The 18,387-nt window shown below is 46.1% G+C and overlaps 1 protein-coding gene across 4 annotated transcripts in view; it reads left to right on the top strand.

Annotated features, from left to right (window-relative positions):
- smyd3 (SET and MYND domain containing 3) overlaps window positions 1–18,387 on the top strand; it is a 1,006,799-nt gene that overhangs the window by 807,121 nt on the left and 181,291 nt on the right. For all 4 annotated transcript variants that reach the window (XM_063055477.1, XM_063055479.1, XM_063055478.1 and 1 more), the window contains one exon: window positions 7,198–7,265. In XM_063055477.1, the coding sequence (XP_062911547.1) occupies window positions 7,198–7,265 (68 nt within the window). The remainder of the gene's footprint in view (window positions 1–7,197; window positions 7,266–18,387) is intronic.

Here is an 18,387-nt window from a genome sequence, read left to right as displayed (position 1 = left end):
TCTTTGATAAGTGATCCAGTATCCACAACCCCCAGGGGGTTGGAGAGTTCCAGAGATTCACCCATCCCCCTGCAAGAAGAAACAGCAAGGTGATGGTGGAGTGGTGGTACATAGTCTGAGACAGGAGGGTAACTGGTGCCAGTCATATCTCTAAAGGGTCATAGAGCAGTACAGTCCAGAAACAAAACCTTCGGCCCATCTAGTCTGTGCCAAACTCTTATTCTAGAAGAACACAGAACATAGAAAACCTACAGCACAATACAGGCCTTTCAGCCCACAAGGCTGTGCTGAACATGTACTTACTTTAGAAATTACCCTGGGTTACCCATAGCCCTCTATTTTTCTAAGCTCCACGTACCTATCCAGGAGCCTCTTAAAAGACCCTATCATATCTGCCTCCACCACCGTTGCTGGCAGCCCATTCCACGCACTCACCACTCTCTGCGTAAAGAACTTACCCCTGACAGCTCCTCTGTACCTACTTCCAAGCACCTTAAAACTGTGTCCTCTCGTGTTAGCCATTTCAGCCCTGGGAAAAAGCCTCTGACTATCCACACGATCAATGCCTCTCATCACCTTATACACCTCTGTCAGGTCACCTCTCATCCTCCGTCGCTCCAAGGAGAAAAGGCCAAGGTCTGCCTGGTCTCATCAACCCACACCTGGACCATTGCCCTCCAAACCCCTAACCTTCTGGAGATTAGAAGAATGAGGGGAGATCTCATTAAAACCTATTGAATAGTGAAAGGCCTAGAGAGCATGGATGTGGAAAGGATGTTTCCTTTTGCAGGGGAATCTAGACCAGAGGGTGTAGCCTCAGAATAGAGGGGCATCCCTTTAGAATTGAGATGAGCAAGAACTTATTTAGCCAGAGGGTGGTGAATTTGTGGAATTCATTGCCACAGATGGCTGTGGAGGACAACTCATTGGGTATATTTAAAGCGGAGGTTGGTAGGTTCCTGAGCTTCAAAGGTTACTGGGAAAAGGCAGGAGAATGGGGTTGAGAGGGATAATAAATCAGCAGGAACAGGATGATAGTACAGATGAATGAGTGGCTAAGGAAGTGGTGCAGGGGGCAGGGTTTCAGACTTAGAACCATAGAACCATAGAAAACTACAGCACAGAAAACAGGCCATTCGGCCCTTCTAGTCTGTGCCAACACTTTATTCTGCTAGCCCCATTGACTTGCATCCAGTCCATAACCCTCCAGACCTCTCCCATCCATGTATCTATCCAATTTGTTCTTAAAACTTAAGAGTGAGCCCGCATTTACCACGTCAGGTGGCAGCTCGTTCCACACTCCCACCACTCCCTGAGTGAAGAAGTTCCCCCTAATGTTCCCTCTAAACCTTTATCCTTTCTAGATCATTGGAATCTCTTCTGGGGAAGGTACGGTCTGTACTAAAATGACAGGGTATATCTAAATCAGAGGGTGCCTATATCCTTGTGGGCGGGTTTGCTGGAGCTGTTTGGGAGCGTTTAAACTAATTTAGCAGGGGAATGGGAACTGGAGTGATAGGGCTGAGGATGGGGCAATTTGTATACAAATAGACGCAGTTTGCAGGTTGCAGGCAGGTAAAGTATAACATGGGAGCAAAATCAAAAAGGGTGATGAATACAGGACTATACACGAATTATACTTGAATGCATAGCGAATACGGAATAAGGTCGATGATCTTGCATTGCAGCTAGGGACTGGCAGGTATGACTTTGTGTGCATCACTGAGTCATAGCTGAAGTAAGAGCATAGCTGGGAACTTAACATCTAAGGATACACCTTGTATCAAAAGTACAGGCACGTAGGCAGAGAGGGTGGTGTGGCTGTGTTGGTGGGAAATGAAATCAAATCCTTAGAAAGAGTTGACATAGGATTTGAAGGTATAGAATCCTGTGGTCCTGCAAAGTGAGTTCAGGGAGTTAGATGCAAAGTTAAAGGACAGGAGCTTCAGGGTTGTGATCATTAGACCATAAGATATAGGAGCAGAATTAGGCCCTTCAGCCCATCTAGTCTGCTCCACCATTCCATCACGGCTGATCCCAGATCCCACTCAACCCCATACACCTGCCTTCTTGCTATATCTGTTGATGCCCTGACTGATCAGAAAACGATCAACTTCTGCCTTAAATATACCCATATACTTGGCCTCCACCACAGTCTGTGGCAGAGCATTCCACAGATTCACTACCCTCTGGCTAAAACTATCCCTCCTTTACCTCTGTTCTAAAAGGTCGCCCCTCAATTTTGAGGCTGTGCCCTTTAGTTCTGGATACCCCCACCATAGGAAACATCGTCTCCGCATCCACCCTATATTAACATTTTGTAGGTTTCAATGAGATCCCCCCACATTCTCCTAAATTCCAGTGAGTGCAGGGTCAAAGCTGGCAAACACTCCTCATATGTTAACTGCTTCATTCCCAGAATCATCCTTGTGAACCTCTTCTCGACTCTGTCCAATGACAACACATCCTTTCTGAGATATTGGGCCCAAAACTGTTGACAATACTCCAAGTGCGGCCTGACTAATGTCTTATAAAGCCTCAGCATTATCTTCTTACTTTTATATTCTATTCCCCTTGAAATAAATGCCAACATTTGCATTTGCCTTCTTTACCACAGACTTAACCTGTAAATTAACCTTATGAGAGCCTTTCTATTCATGCCACGTGCTTGTGATGCCAGAAATAGGAAGATCATGTAGTCCTCGGCTTTGCTTGTTGCTTGGCGGCCGGGGCTGGGTCAAAGCGCTCGGCAGATGCTGGTGCTCAGAGAGGCTGTATCGGAGGGGCTGGTCGGAGGCTTGAAGTTTTCAGACGGACTCAGAGTCGGCTGAGGTCGGGTGCTTTCAATGCATCGGCAAGTTATCGGCGCCTGGAGGGTTATGGCAGGGAGAGTTTCTCCCTTTTGACGCCTGCTATCCGGGCTATCGGGAGTTGATCGGAACTTTGAGACTTTTTTTTTACCGTGCCCACGGTCTGCTCTCTATCAAATTACAGTATTGTTTTGCACTGCGGTAACTATATGTTATAATCATGTGGTTTTGTCAGTATTTGTCTTTGGTTTGTCCTGTTTTTTTCTGTGATATCACTCTGGAGGAACATTGTATCATTTCTTAATGCATGCATTTCTAAATGACAATAAACAAGGACAGAGTGTCCTCATAATCTAATCTAATCTAATAATCTAATCTGATATGTGGATAGGGAGTTGGTGCAGGAGGGAGGGCTTCAGGTTTTTGGATCATTGGACGCTCTTCCAGGGAAGGTGGGACCTGTACAGAAGGGACAGTTTTCACCTGAACTGGAGGGCTCATATCCTAGTGGGAAGGCTTACATGTTGCCTGGGGAGCAGAGGGGTGTTTAAACTAAACTGCATCGAATGATCATAATACCATGAGTAGCAAATTAATTATGGAAAAGGATAGGTCTGGTCTGCAGGCAAATGGGAACCAAAACACCAGAACTGATAATGGAGTGGTTGAGGGAAAGATGTTGTTAAACCTACATACAAGGTCAGGAGTTAAAAAGTCAAGCATGGTGTGACTAATTTTCTGAGCTGCGTACATTTCAATGCACGGAGTATTGTAGGAAAGGCGGAGGAGCTTAGGGTATGGATCAGCATGTGGAATTATGACATTTTAGCTATTAGTGAGCTTTGGTTGCAGGAGGGACAGGGCGAGCTGCTGAAATTCCTGGGGTTCCATTGTTTTAGATATGATAGATTAAAGGGGCATTACTAGTCAGGGAAGGTGTCTTGGCAGTGCTCAGTCAGGGCTGACTGGAGAGCTCGTCTAGTGAGCCTTTGTGGGTAGAACAGAGGAGTAGAAAGGTATGACCATGTTAATGGGATTATATTGCAGACCACCCAACACGCAGTCTACAGGATTAAGAGGAACAAATTTGTAGAGAAATTGTTGCAAGACATATAAGGTTGTGATAGTAGGCGATTCTAACTTTCCACATATTGACTGTGACGCCCACACTGTAAAAGGGCTGGATAGGAAAGAGTTTGTCAAATATGTTCAGGAAAGTTTCCTTAATCAGTACGTACAAGTCTCAACAAGAGAGTGCGCGGTACTAGGTCTATTATTAGGGAATGAGACAGGGCAGGTGACAGACGTTTGTGTGCAGGAGCACTTTGCATTTAGAGATCGTAGTGCCATTAGTTTCAAAGTAAATATGTGAAAAGATAGGTCTAATCCTCCTGTACCAAATAAAGTGGCCACTGAGCATATATCTGTGATCTTCTGGGGCCGTAACCCATCCAGTTCAAGGTTTGATGTGTTGAGCATTCAGAGATGCTGTTCTACACACCACTGTTGTAATGTCTGGTTATTTGAGTTACTGTCGCCCTCCTTTGAGCTTGAACCAGTTCTGGCCTTTCTCCTCTGACCTCTCTCATTAACAAGGTGTTTTCACCCACAGTACTGCTGCTCACTGGATAATTTTTGTTTTTCGCACCATGCTCTGTAATCTCCAGAGACTGTTGTGTGTGAAAACCCCAGGAGGTCAGCAGTTTCTGAGACACTCAAACCACCCCATCTGGCACCAACAATCATTCCACGGTCCGGGTCACTTAGATCGCATCTTTTTCCCCATTCCGATATTTGGTCTGAACAAACAACTAAACCTCATGGCCACGTCTGCATGCTATTATGCAGTGGATTACTGCCAGATGATTGGCTGATTAGATATTTTCATTAACAAGCAGGTACACCTATTAAAGTGGCCTCTGATGGTGTAGATTCAAGGTCAAGTGTTAATTGAATCATCGGTGTTAGCATTGCTTAGGGTGGTCTGACTCCCTGATGAATGTGTCCATATTTGTCATTAGAATATTTTGTCTTTGTCTACGAGCAAGCTATTTGCAGTTTATGCACAGCAAAGACAGTACTGTAGCGGTCAGTGCGATGCTGTTACAGCATGGGGTGTTGGGGTGTTGGAGTTCGGAGTTCAATTCTGGCACTGTCTGTAAGGAGTTTGTCTGTTCTCCCCGTGAACTTTTCCTGTGGGTGTCCGGTTTCCTCTCACAGTCCAGAGGTATACCAGTTAGTAGATTAATTGGTCACTGTAAATAATAAACAAGGTAAAATCTGCAGGTGCTGGAGATCCAAAGTGACACACACTAAACTACTGGAGGAACTCATCAGGCAGCATCTGTGGAAAAGAGTACAGCTGACGTTTCAGTCAGCAGGTCCTTTTGTGTGTGTTACTGTACATTGTCCTGTGATTAGGCTAATGTTAAATAGGTGGGTTACTGGGTGGGCCGGAAGGGTCTGTTCCACACTCTATCTCCAAATAACTACGTACATAAGTTTCAGCAATCAGTGGGCATTTGGACAAGTTCATAGAGAGTACTGTAGGTGTTGGATCTGGTGATTTTGCTATCCAGACGTTCAACAGAAGTCAAGAAAGAACCATAAAACTTGTTGCTTACGGCTGTTTATTAAGTGTAATAAGAACAAAGAATGAAAGACAGAAAGACAAAGAACAGAGAAATTGCAGTAGTCTTATACAAGAACAACAGGAATTCTGCAGATGCTGGAAATTCAAGCAACATACATCAAAGTTGCTGGTGAACGCAGCAGGCCAAGCAGCATCTATAGGAAGAGGCGCAGTCGACGTTTCAGGCCGAGACTCTTCGTCAGTCTTATACAAGAACTAGCCCGGACTAGAAAGATAACAAGATATTGCTAACAATTAATCAATGCAATAGCCAGTTTCGTGCGGAGTGACATATGCTACAGAAAAACTAAGAAGCTTCTAGAAAAATGCAGAAGCAACTTCTCCAGAGACTCACAGAGATCAGTGGACTTGGAGCTCCGGCCACAGACCTCGTCCAGACTCAGGCTAATCTTAAGGAAGTCAGTCTATGACTTCCTCCGTGCTCAGCCTCTTCCCTATCACAGCGCACTTCCCATCCTGCACTCATCTTCCTCCGTACACCGCACAGTGGCTCTCCTGGCTATCCACAGCCGCTCCCTGCAGCGCGCCCTCCTGTATGACGTCCCACAGGCTGTCCGCTTGGGGCACAGCCTGGTACTTTAACATGCTGGATCAAAACCCTGAAAATGTGAGTTCAAACCCCACCAAATTTGAGTTCAAATTTCCCTTTTGTATTATCTTGATGTTTGGAATAGTTTGGCTGGATATCATGGAAAACAAAGCTTTTCACTGTAAATTGGTATCTGTAACATAATAAAGCAATTACTTCTCCCATCTCTCAGAATAATTTTTAATCAAAGCCACATCTCCCCGGTATATCACGACCCACAGCCTTTCCTTGACACACAGTTTGTGAAACTTATTCTGCTCCATGCACAGTAAAAGTGAAAGCAGTCGTCAAATGCAGAACCTGTGTGTGTGTGTGTGTGTGTGTGTGTGTGTGTGTGTGTGAGAGAGAGGTGTGTGTGTGTGAGATAGAGAGTGTGAGAGAGGTGTGTGTGTGAGTGTGTGTGTGAGAGAGAGAGAGAGAGAGAGAGAGAGAGTGTGAGGGTGTGTGTGTGTGTGTGAGAGAGAGGTGTGTGTGTGTGAGATAGAGAGTGTGAGAGAGGTGTGTGTGTGAGTGTGTGTGTGAGAGTGTGTGTGTGTGTGAGAGAGAGTGTGTGTGTGAGAGAGAGAGAGAGAGAGAGTGTGAGGGTGTGTGTGTGTGTGTGTGTGTGTGTGTGTGTGTGAGAGAGAGTGTGAGAGGGGTGTGTGTGAGTGTGTGTGTGTGTGTGTGTGTGTGTGTGAGATAGAGAGTGTGAGAGAGGTGTGTGTGTGAGAGTGTGTGTGTGTGTGAGAGAGAGAGTGTGAGGGGTGTGTGTGAGAAAGGTGTGTGTGTGTGAGTGTGTGTGTGTGTGTGAGAGAGAGTGTGAGAGGAGTGTGTGTGTGTGTGTGTGTGTGAGAGAGAGGTGTGTGTGTGTGTGTGTGTGAGAGAGAGAGAGAGTGTGAAAGGGGTGTGTGTGAGTGTGTGTGTGTGTGTGTGTGTGTGTGTGTGTGTGTGTGCGTGCGTGTGTGTGTGTGTGTGTTGGACAGAGAGTGTGGGGGGGAGGGTGTGAGAGGGGGCTGAGAAACATTGCTGTGGGATCTCCATTCTCCATAGAGCTAGAGCTAACAGTGCCGATGCTTCATACAGGCAACTGGCTGTTCCAGCAGGAGTCTCATTTCTCTCACAGGGAGGCTCGGTGTAACACGGGATTTCCCTTCTTGTTTACACAGGTGACGTGCAACTCTTTCACTGTCAGTGACGGCGAGATGCAGGAAGCTGGTGTTGGCCTCTATCCCAGGTACACGGAGGGGACTGGGCAACATGTGCAGCACATGCTCTGGCAGCACAGATGCTGGGCTTTGGCTTGGAAAGAAACCACAACTTAAGTTTTCTGCGTTTTATGACTTGAAGGTGGTTTTGAAATGCTATTTATTGCTGTTTCAGTTTCCACATCTGCCACTGATATTTCCACTCCAGCAATCCCTTGGTGTTGGGGAAACACTCACAGTACATATAATGTAGCGCTTCTGAGATGAGCTCGGTACATCTCAATATTGTGCTGACCTTTTATCCTACTCCACAATCAATCTAACTCTTCCATCTCACACAGCCCATAACCTTCCATCTTACCTATATCCACGTGCCCGTCTACGAAGCTATGAAGTATCTGCCCCTTCCCCCACCCCGGCATGCACTTCCCCATCTGTGTGTAAAGTATTTACCTCTGACATCTCCCCCAAACTTTCCTCCACCTCCTACAAATAGATGTCCTCGGCTATTGGCCATTTCTGCCCTGGGAATAAGGTGCTAGCTGTCCTCTCTATCTATTCCTCTCATAATCTCATAGTCGCCTTTTTCCTCCTTCATTCCTAAATCCGGGCTCACTCAACCTTTCCTCATAAGACATGTTCTCTAATCCGGGCAGCATCCTCACTAACCCTAACTCATACATTTTTGGACTGTGGGAGGAAACCAGAGTACCCAGAGGAAACCCACGTGGTCATGGGGAGAACGTACAAACTCCTTACAGACAGTGGTGGGAATCGAACCCCGATCTTGCCCTTGCGCTGAAAAGCATTATGCTACCATGCTGCCCTCGTTCACTTCTCTTCTCAATCTGCAAATGAGACCATTGTCCGTGGTCCTATCACATGACACTTGCCCATCTTACTTATGACACCCCTTTTGATTTTTCCTGGGTCCAGTGGTGGGATCGTTCCTCACATAAAGGGCATTGGCTGTGGTTGTCAGAGGTTACTTATACCTGAACATCCTCAAGGTGACTTCCTTGGTCCAGTCTTTTCATCAGTGACTTTCCTTACATCATATAATTATCGTTGGTGATTGCACCCTGTTCAATTCTGTTTGAAACTGCTCGGCAAAGAAAACAGACCGTGTCTTTATGCAGTAAGATCTGGGCTCATGGAGTTATACAGAACAGGAACAGGCCACTTGGCCCAACTCATTCATGCTGATCAAGATGTTTGAAGCAGCTCGTTTTGCCTGCATTTGCCTCGTTTCCCACTAAATCACAGTTCCCAATCTTTGTTATGCCGTGGATCCTTGCCATTGACCAAGAGATCCAATGACTCCAGGTTAGAACCCGTGCATTAAAGTTTTTCTAACAATATACCTGTACAAATGCCCTTTAAACCTTGTCATTACCTTGCCTTTATGCAACTTGTTCCATACATCCATGTGAATAACTTGCCCCTCAGATCATTTTAAATATTTCCTCCTCATTTTCAATTTTCGTTTATTTATTTACAGATACAATATGGAGCTGCACCGCACCCCACTGATTTAACCCTAGCCTAATCACGGGACAAATTGCAATGACCAATTAACCTACTAACCGGTGCACCTCCGGAATGTGAGAGGACACCTTAGCACCTGGAGGAAACCCACACGCTCATGGGAGGGATGTATAGACTCCATACAAATGGCATCAAAATTGAACTCTGAACTCTGACGCCCCAAGCTGTAATAGCATCACGCTAACTGCTACCAAGGCACTCTAAATCTATGCTGTCTACTTTTAGACTACCCTACCCTGGGAAAAGGATTGTGATTGTCCACCTTGTTTACCTCATAAAGATGTTATAAACCTCTTTAAAGTCCCTCATCCTCCTTCACTCAAGGGAAAAACCTCTCCTTATATCCAGCCTCTCCTTATAACTCAAGTTTTCCTGTCTCGGTGGCACCCAAATGAATCTTTGCTGTTCCCTTTCCAGCTTAATGAGATGCTGGGTGACCAGAACTGCTCGCAATAGTCGAGCCGTGGTCTCAGCATTGGCTTGTACAGATACAGATGTGTGATCGTTGTCCTGTCTGATAAAGGCGGACGTGCCAAGTGCCTACTTCACCACTCTGTCTACCTGAGCCACCAAGTTACATAGGGCTGTGTGGTGATGAAAAGACAAGCAGCAATTGTGCAAGACAATGATCTTGTCCAGCGAGAGAGATTCCAGAAGCTACCATTCACATCCAGTGACATCGCTCAGTCTTCACCATCAACACCCCAGAAGTCGGTCAGCTGGTGGCGTAGTGACATCCACACTGGATTTCCGGGCAAATGGTCCTGGCTGTGAATCCCACCGGCTCCTCGCTGGCTTTCCATTAGCGCAGGGTTGAGTGATGAGAAGGAACTCAGCCTCATAAAGAACAGAGAAAAAAAACGCTAAAGTGTCGGCAAGATTGTGGCCTGATGCGCCACAAGGCGCGGAAAGGAACAACAACGAATAGGTTGGTTTTTGGGTGGTGCGGTTCATTGGTTCAGAAGGGCCTGTTCTGTGCCATGTCTCCAGATAAAGTCAGGGGACGTCTCGGGGATGTGTAAGTCGCGATTTAAGTATAAGCCTTTCTTTTACAAAATAAGCTGGAGCAGATCAACTAACATAGAGCAGTTAACGCCAGTCAGCGTATGTGTGTCCACTGTAGAGTAACGGTTAGCGCGACACTGTTACAGCTCAGGGCATTGGAGTTTGGAGTTCAATTGGGGCACCCTCTGGAAGAAAGTCTTCCGCCCACAGTCCAAAGACTGGTTGGTAGGTTAACTGGTCATTGTAAATTGTCCTGTGATTAGGCTAGGATTAAATCTGAGGATTGCTGGGTATGTGACTCGATGGACCGTAAAGGCCTATTCCCAACTGTATCTCAATTAATTAAAATTTTTTTAAAAATTGCACTAACTTCCAGTAGAAAGGTCCAGCAGTGCATTGTCGAGGTGATAGTGTACAGTGGGACTGCAGGGCGCTCGGTAGAATGAGAATGCGAAGCAGCCTTGATCTGCAAAATGCACATTGTTCACATTAAGTTTATCAGTCTCAACCAGTATGAAGTTTGCTGCATCAGGAAAAGTCCTGGTACAAGCACATGCAATTTAATTTGGCAAGCATGCAGCTTTATTGTTAAATTGCTACTGTCATTACTTAAGTTGGAAAATCTCTCTGTCCTCCTTGAGGCTCATCATTGCTCACTGAAGTCCTTTGTTATCGGAGCTATTATGTAAAGAAGGAGAGGGAATTTGTATTTACACGGCACTCCTAATGAATTCAGCAGCGCTAAGCTTCAGTTAAATGGATTACATGGATTTCACTGTTTAGGGTTGAGATAATTAATGACTGCTTTCAGTTTTAATTGACAGAATATAAAATGCTGTTTGTAACCTACACTCACGAGGGATGTGCCCTATATTTTGAAGTGACTTGCATATGAATGTGGTGCTGAAAAGTGAGAAGGTTATTGAAATAAAGCAAGGCTCGACCATCAGGTGCCCATTATTAGTACGTGCAAGCACAGCTTGAACCTTAAACACCGAGGCTTTCCCTCCCTATATTGTGACCTTTTAAGTAAGAAATCTCTTCTGAAGCAGATTCCTGGAGGTCAAGGATGATTTAATGACTTAATGGGGGTTGCTGAAGAGATTTCTGCAGGATTCTCAGAGTGATTTGGTAGGATGTTTCAGAAACAACGGGCGAGATGCTGGAGAAACTCAGCAGGTCAGGCAACATCTATGGAGAAATGTGAACAGTCAACATTTCGGGTCAAGACCCAGTCTCGGTGAAAGGTCTAGAATCTGAAATGCCAGCTGTCCATTTCCCTCTGCTGATGCTGCCTAACCTGCTAAGTCTTCCAACATCTTGTGTGTTGCTCCAGATTCCAGCAACTGCAGTATCTTGTTTCTTCAGATCTTGTGTGCTTCTTCCACTGTTTACGTGTGTCCACCTATGTTCCTGTGCTGGAGACTCAAGGGACTCGACCCCATACCAGATGGTCCTTCTCCACGTTGTGTGGACTTGGGCTCGGGATTTCCATGAGTCCATGAGGCTATTACATTTTTCCAAAGGGGCCTTGAGAGCATCCTTGAAACATTTTCTTTGCCCACTGTTTAATCTCTGTCTGTTGTGGAAGTTCAGTAGAATGCTCCTTTCAGGACTGGTCAGGCTTGTGGAGTGTGTGGCCAGCCAGGTGGAGCTGGTTGAGTGAGATCAGACCCAAAATGCTGGAGATGTTCGCTTGGTTGAGAAGAAGATGATTAGCTTTATTCCATAGAAACATACAGTGAAATGCACCATTTTGTGTCCAATCAAATCAGCAAGTATTGCACTACGTTCCCCGCAAATGTCGCCACGTTTCTGCCACCACCAGAGCATGTCCACAATTCAATAACCCTAACCATACATAGCCAGCGCTGACATTGGTTTGACAATCCGCCCATGGACTTAAAGACAGCACTGGTGATATTTCTCCTTCGAGTTGAAATGTCCACCTTGGGTTGTCTGTGTCTTTGAAGCATTCGGTAAGGCGAGGATCACTGTTGCTTAGTGGACCACAGGCTTACTGATGAGTGCGAGGCACCAGAACTTGAACACGAGGGAACAGGAGCAGAGGTAGGCCACCAGCTCCTCAAGCCTGCCCTTCTGTGCCAGTTACCCCCAACCCTTAATATTTTCATCAGATTCAGTCATGGAGTACATTCAGTCTATCTTGTGTGTGTCAAACTATTGTTCCACCAAATCCCATCGACCGGCACCTGAACCAGAGCTCTTCAAAACCCTCTCATTCATGTATCTATCCAAATTTATTTTAAATGCTGAAACTGAACCCACATCCACCGCTTCTGCTGGCAGCTCGTTCCATAATCCCACCACCTTCTGAGTGAGAAGGCGCTCCCTCATGTTCCCCTTCAATATTTCACCTAATTTACGGTGATTCCCTCTTTCAAAAATTTATCGATGTCCACCATAAAATTATGTAATGATCCAGCTTCCACCACAGTCAGGGACACAGAATTCCACAAGTTTACCACCCTCAGAGAGAAGACGTTTCTACATACCTCAGTTTTTATTGATCACGGTGGTGTAGAAGGGAGGCACAATGGCATAGTGGTTAGCATAGCTCTTGGCAGTGCCAGGTGTAAGACCAGGGTTCAATTCCCTTCATTGTCTGTAAGGAGCTTGTGCATTCTCCCCTCACCATGTGGGTTTCCTTCAGGTTCTCTGGTTTCCTTCGGTCATGGTCCAGTCCGTGAAGTCCGTATTCCGGTTCACGGTCTGGTTCATCGACTCTTGCTCCAGGTTTTCCTGTCTACCCTGTTTCTGTTCTTGTTGAGCTCTAATTGAGTCAGCTGATGCTCGTTGGGGCTGGCTGCATAAATACCTTCAGAGACCAGGGCGTGGCTGCTGGATTGTTCTTGTCCTTATTCCTTGTATTCCTTCCTCTGCCTTCTGTTTCCTCGCCTGAAGCATTGCCTTGCCTTGTCTTGCCGGTAACTCTCACCTCGCCTGAAGTCCTTGTTTCGCCTTGCATTGCCTGAAGCCTTGCCTGGTCTTGCTGGTAACTCTCGCCTCGTCTCACCTTCAGTCTTGTCCTGGAGCCACCCCGTACCTAGCTCCATTCCTGTCCCTTGCCTCCGCCGGGTAAGTCAGGCTGTATTGCTATTACCCTGCGGCTGGTTCTGTCCCTTCCTGTCCCTAGCCTCCGTTGGGTAAGTCAGGCCGTATTGCCGTTACCTGTGGTTGGTTCTGTCCCTTCCTGTCCCTTGCCTCCGTTGGGTAAGCCAGGCCGTCTTACCGTTACCTGCGGTTGGTTCTGTCCCTTCCTATCCCTTGCCTCAATTGGGTGGTGATCCGCGCCCTGCCCAAGGGAACCACACCCTGCCCAGGAGGAGCCTCCAGCCTCCAGCCCCAAGCCTTGCCTCAAGTCTCCAGCCTCCTGCCTGGCCTCAAGCCTGAAGACTCCAGCCTCCTGCCTAGCCTCAAGCCTGAAGACTCCAGCCTCCTGCCTAGCCTCAAGCCTGAAGACTCCAGCCTCGCCTCTAGTCTCTAGCCTCAAGCCTGAAGACTCCAGCCTCCTGCCAAGCCTCGCCACAAGTCTCTAGCCTCCTGCCTCCTGCCAAGCCTCGCCTCAAGTCTCTAGCCTCTAGCCTCAAGCCTGAATACTCCAGCCTCCTTCCTCCTGCCAAGCTTCGCCTCTAGCCTCTAGCCTCAAGCCTGAAGACTACAGCCTCCTGCCTCCTGCCAAGCCTCGCCTCTAGTCTCTAGCCTCAAGCCTGAAGACTCCAGCCTCGTCCTGCCTGCCAGCCAAGCCTCGTCCTTGCCTAGTTCTGGGGTCCGAGCCAGAGGCAAGACCCAGGTACTGGGTCCTTGTCCAGTCTCTAGCTCGGAGGCCAAGCCCGGGCTCCTAACTCTCTTGTCCAGTCCCGTTCCGGGTTCCCGGTTTTCGTGTCCATGTCCTTGCCCTCACCCTGTATCCTAGTCCTGTCCCTAATACTTCAGTGTCTGTGTCTTGCACTTGGGTCCGTTCCCAGCCACCTCCTTATGACACCTCCCCCATCACAAATATATATAGGTTAGGGTTAGTAAGTTGTAGGCATGTTTCGTTGGCACCGGAAGCATGTCTGCAAGCTGCCCACAGTACATCCGCAACATGAAAAACACATTTCACTCTTTGTTTTAATGTACATGTGACAAATGCAGCTATTCTTTATCTTATTCTTCACCTGTGTCCCATGTTTATCCTCAGTCTGGTTAAAATGTGCTGGAAATAGTGGCCAATTTTGCCATCTATGCCCCATTTTTGTCGAGAAGTATCTCCTAAAATACCGAAAGTGATCCCCGATTTCCCAGATCTCAATGTGGATGTTGATGGTCAAAGGCAGAGTTGCGGACGGGGCAGGTTGGCAGAGATTCTTTGGTTTCAGATGTTGGAGTGGAAGGGGTGATCTTTCTTACACTTCAGTGAAGGGTTGGAATTTGGCCTCCAAGTGTGCACAAGCACAGATGCTTTTGTGGACCTGAGGTTGAGGTGGTCCTTGTTCTGGATAGAGGGTGACGGTGGCTTAACAGACTCACCCTTGACCCGCAGATTAGGTCCTCTCCAGTGGTGGGGCTTGTTGGAGGTGAAGAACAGCATTGAAGTGATGAAGATTGAGTCTGGGGATGATGATATAAAATAGTGCCAAAAGACCGTAAAACACAGGGACATAATGAGGCCATTCGGCCCATTGAGGCTGCTCTGCCATTTCATCATGGCAGAATTATTATCCTTCTCAACCTCATTCTCCTGTCTTCTCCCGAAAACCTATAACACCCTTAGAAATTAATAGCGTAATTCTGCTCCTATGTCTTAGGGTCTTATGGTCTAATGTCTTATATGGTCGTAGATCAGCTATGGTCTTGATGAATGGAAGAGAGGATCAAAAGGTTGGTGGTCTGGTGACGTACTCCTGCTCTGAGGGTTGCCCTGAGATCTCAGGGACTGTACAAGGGTAGATTGCCATAATCTGAAAACTCATGTCTTGGCATATCCCTCACCAATCTGCAGTAAACAACAAAAATCTAGCAAAAGAGCATAAGAATCATAAAGTCATAAAACTTAGAAACAGGCAACGTTCTCATAAATCTTCCTTGCACTTGTTTGAGCTTCAGAATCAGGTCTATTATCACCGGCGTGTGACGTGAAATTTGTTAACTTAGCAGCAGAAGTTCAATGCAATACATAATCTAGCAGAGAGAAAAAAATAAATAAAATAAAAATATTAGTAATAATAAATAAACAAGTAAAGCAATTATGTATATTGAATAGATTTAAAAAACATACAAAAACAGAAATACTGCATATTAAAAAAAAAGTGAGGTAGTGTCAAAGATTCAATGTCCGCTTAGGAATCGGATGGCAGATTGGAAGAAGCTGTTCCTGAATCGCTGAGTGTGTGCCTTCAGGCTTCTGTACCTCCTACCTGATGGTAACAGTGAGAAAAGGACATGCCCTGCCTGCTGGAGGTCCTTAATAATGGGTGCTGCCTTTCTGAGACACCGCTCCCTAAAGATTTCCTAGGTGCTTTGTAGGCTAATACCCAAGATGGAGCTGACTAGATTTACAACCTTCCGCAGCTTCTTTCGGTCCTGTGCAGTAGCCCCTCCATACCAGACAGTGATGCAGCCTGTCAGAATGCTCTCCACAGTACATCTATAGAAATTTTTGAGTGTATTTGTTGACATGCCAAATCTCTTCATAAAGTACAGCTGCTGTCTTGCCTTCTTTGTAACTACATCGATATATTGGGACCAGGTTAAATCCTCAGAGATCTTGACACCTAGGAACTTGAAGCTGCTCACTCTCTCCACTTCTGATTCCTCTATATGGATTGGTATGTGTTCCTTCATCTTACCCTTCCTGAGGTCCACAATTATCTCTTTCGTCTTACTGATGTTAAGTGCCAGGTTGTTGCTGTGACACCACTCCACTAGTTGGCATATCTCACTCCTGTACGCCCTCTCGTCACCACCTGAGATTCTACCAACAATGGTGTATCATCAGCAAATTTATAAATGGTATTTGACATATACCTAGCCACACAGTCATGTATATTCTTGAGAGTAGAGCAGTGGGCTAAGCACACACCCCTGAGGTGCACCAGTGTTGATCGTCAGCGAGGAGCATATTTTATCACCAATCTGCACAGACTGTGGTCTTCCAGTTAGGAAGTCAAGGATCCAATTGCAGAGGGAGGTGCAGAGGCCCAGGTTCTGCAACTTCTCAATCAGGATTGTAGGAATGATGGTATTAAATGCTGAGCTATAGTCGATGAACAGCATCCTGACGTAGGTGTTTGTGTTGTCCAGGTGCTTAATTATGTCTTTCCTGTCAGATATATAACCACAAATATATAAGAAATAACAGGTGCCTCCTTTTGGGCCCATTATCTACAAAAGTCAGTTCTGGGATTGGAGAGAGTTCAGAGGAGGTTCACAAGAAAGATCCAAGGAATGAAAGGGTTAACATATGAGGAGCGTTTGATGGCTCTGGGCCTTTCCTCGCTGGAGTTTAGAAAAATGATGGGGGGATCTCATTGTAACCTATTGAATATTGAAAGACTTAGACAGAGTGGATGTGGAGAAGATGTTTCCTATAGCGAGGCATTCTAGGACCAGAGGGCACAGCCTCAGAATAGTTGGACATTCCTTCGAGACAGAGATGAGGAGGAATTTATTTAGCTAGAGGGTGGTGAATCTGTGGAATTCATTACCACAAGTGATTGTGGAGGCCAAGTTATATTTAGAGTGGAGGTTTTGATTAGTCAGGGCATCAAAGGTTACAGGGACAAGGTAATGGACAATAGGCAATAGACACAGGAGTAGGCTATTCTGCCCTTTGAGCCAGCACCGCCATTCACTGTGATCATGACTGATCATCCACAATCAGTACCCCGTTCCTGCCTTCTCCCCATATCCCTTGACTCTGTTATCATTAAAAGCTCTATCTAACTCTTTCTTGAAAGCATCCAGAGAATTGGCCTCCACTGCCTTCTGACGCAGAGCATTCCACAGATCCACAACTCTCTGGGTGAAAAAGTTTTTCCTCAACTCCATTCTAAATGGCCAACCCCTTATTCTGAAATTGTGGCCTCTGGTTCTGGAGTCCCCCAACATCGGGAACATGTTTCCTGCCTCTAGCGTGTCCAATCCCTTAATAATCTTATATGTTTCAATCAGATCCCCTCTCATCCTTCTAAATTCCAGTGTATACAAGCCCAGTCACTCCAATCTTTCAACATATGACGGTCCCACCAGGGGAATGAGGTTGAAAGGGAAAGTAAATCAGCCATGATTAAATGCCACAGCAGACTCAATGTGCCGATTGGTCTAATTCTGCTCTGATGTCTTCAGTTCTTATGGTCTAACGTCTTATATAAACTGTAACATAGCATCCCAAACCCAATAGTCAGTACCCTGATTGAGGAAGAGTAGCATGCTGAATGCCTTCTTCACCAACTGGTCAAGCTGTGCTGCCACTTCCAGGGAATTGCACACTTGTGCTCCAAGGTTCCAGTTCTACAGGAGCCTCGAGGGTCACACTGTCCTCAGGGGCCACTTTGTTAGGTGCACCTGCACGCCCACTCGTTAATGCAGTTGACTAACCAGCTAACCATTTGACAGCAACTCAGTGTATTAAAGCATGTAGACGTGGTCAAGAGGTTCAGTTCAGAATCAGATTTAATATTACTGGCATATTGTCATGAAATATGTTGTTTTGTGGCAACATGTTAAATTAAATAAGTCGTACAAAAAGAGAGCAAAGAGGAAAAAGATAGTGAGGTAGTATACGTGGGTTCATTGTCCAATCAGAAATCTGATGCAGTGGGGAAGAAACTGTCCCTAAAACATTGAGTGTGTGGCTTTTGGACCTCCTCCTTGATGGTAGGAATGAGAAGAGGGCATGTCCTGAGTGATGGGGGTCCTTAATGATGGATGCCACCTTCTTAAGGCAGAGGCTAGTGCCCATGATGGAGCTGGTTGGGTCTGCAATTTTCTGCAGATATTTCCAATGCTGTGCAGTGGCCCCTCCATATCAGATGCTGTTGTAGCTAGCCAGAATGCTCTCCATGGTACATCTGTAGAAATTTGTGAGTCCAAACATCAGAATGGGGAAGAAATTTCATCCAAGTGACCTTGACAGAGGAATATTGTCGGTGCCAGACAGGATGGTTCGAGTATCTCAGAAACTGATGGTTTCCTGGGATTTTCATGTCTCTAGAGGTTACAGAGAAAGGTGCGATAAACCAAAAACAGCTAGTGAGTGCTGATTCTGTGGGCGAAAATGGCTTTTTAATGAGAGAGGTCAGGGGAGAATGGCCAGACTGGTTCAAGCTGGAAGGAAGGCAACAGTAACTCAAATTCTCGAGGAGAAGGCAGGAGAATAGGGTTGAGAGGGATGATGGATCAGCCATGAAGGAATAGCAGAGCAGACTTGATGGGCCGAATGACCTAATTCTGCTCCTATGTCTTAAGTGTAAAACACACATTACAACAGTGGTGTGCAGAAGAGCATCCCTGAAGCACAACACTTCAAACCTTGAAGTGGTTGGACTACAGCAGCAGAAGACCAGAACGTGCACTCAGTGGCCATTTTATTAA

This window comes from Mobula hypostoma, chromosome 8 (genome assembly GCF_963921235.1).
Source record: "Mobula hypostoma chromosome 8, sMobHyp1.1, whole genome shotgun sequence".
Classification (NCBI taxonomy): Eukaryota; Metazoa; Chordata; class Chondrichthyes; order Myliobatiformes; family Myliobatidae; genus Mobula; species Mobula hypostoma.
The sequence above is the reverse complement of the archived record's forward strand: the minus strand, read 5'-3'. Positions and strand labels throughout refer to the sequence as shown.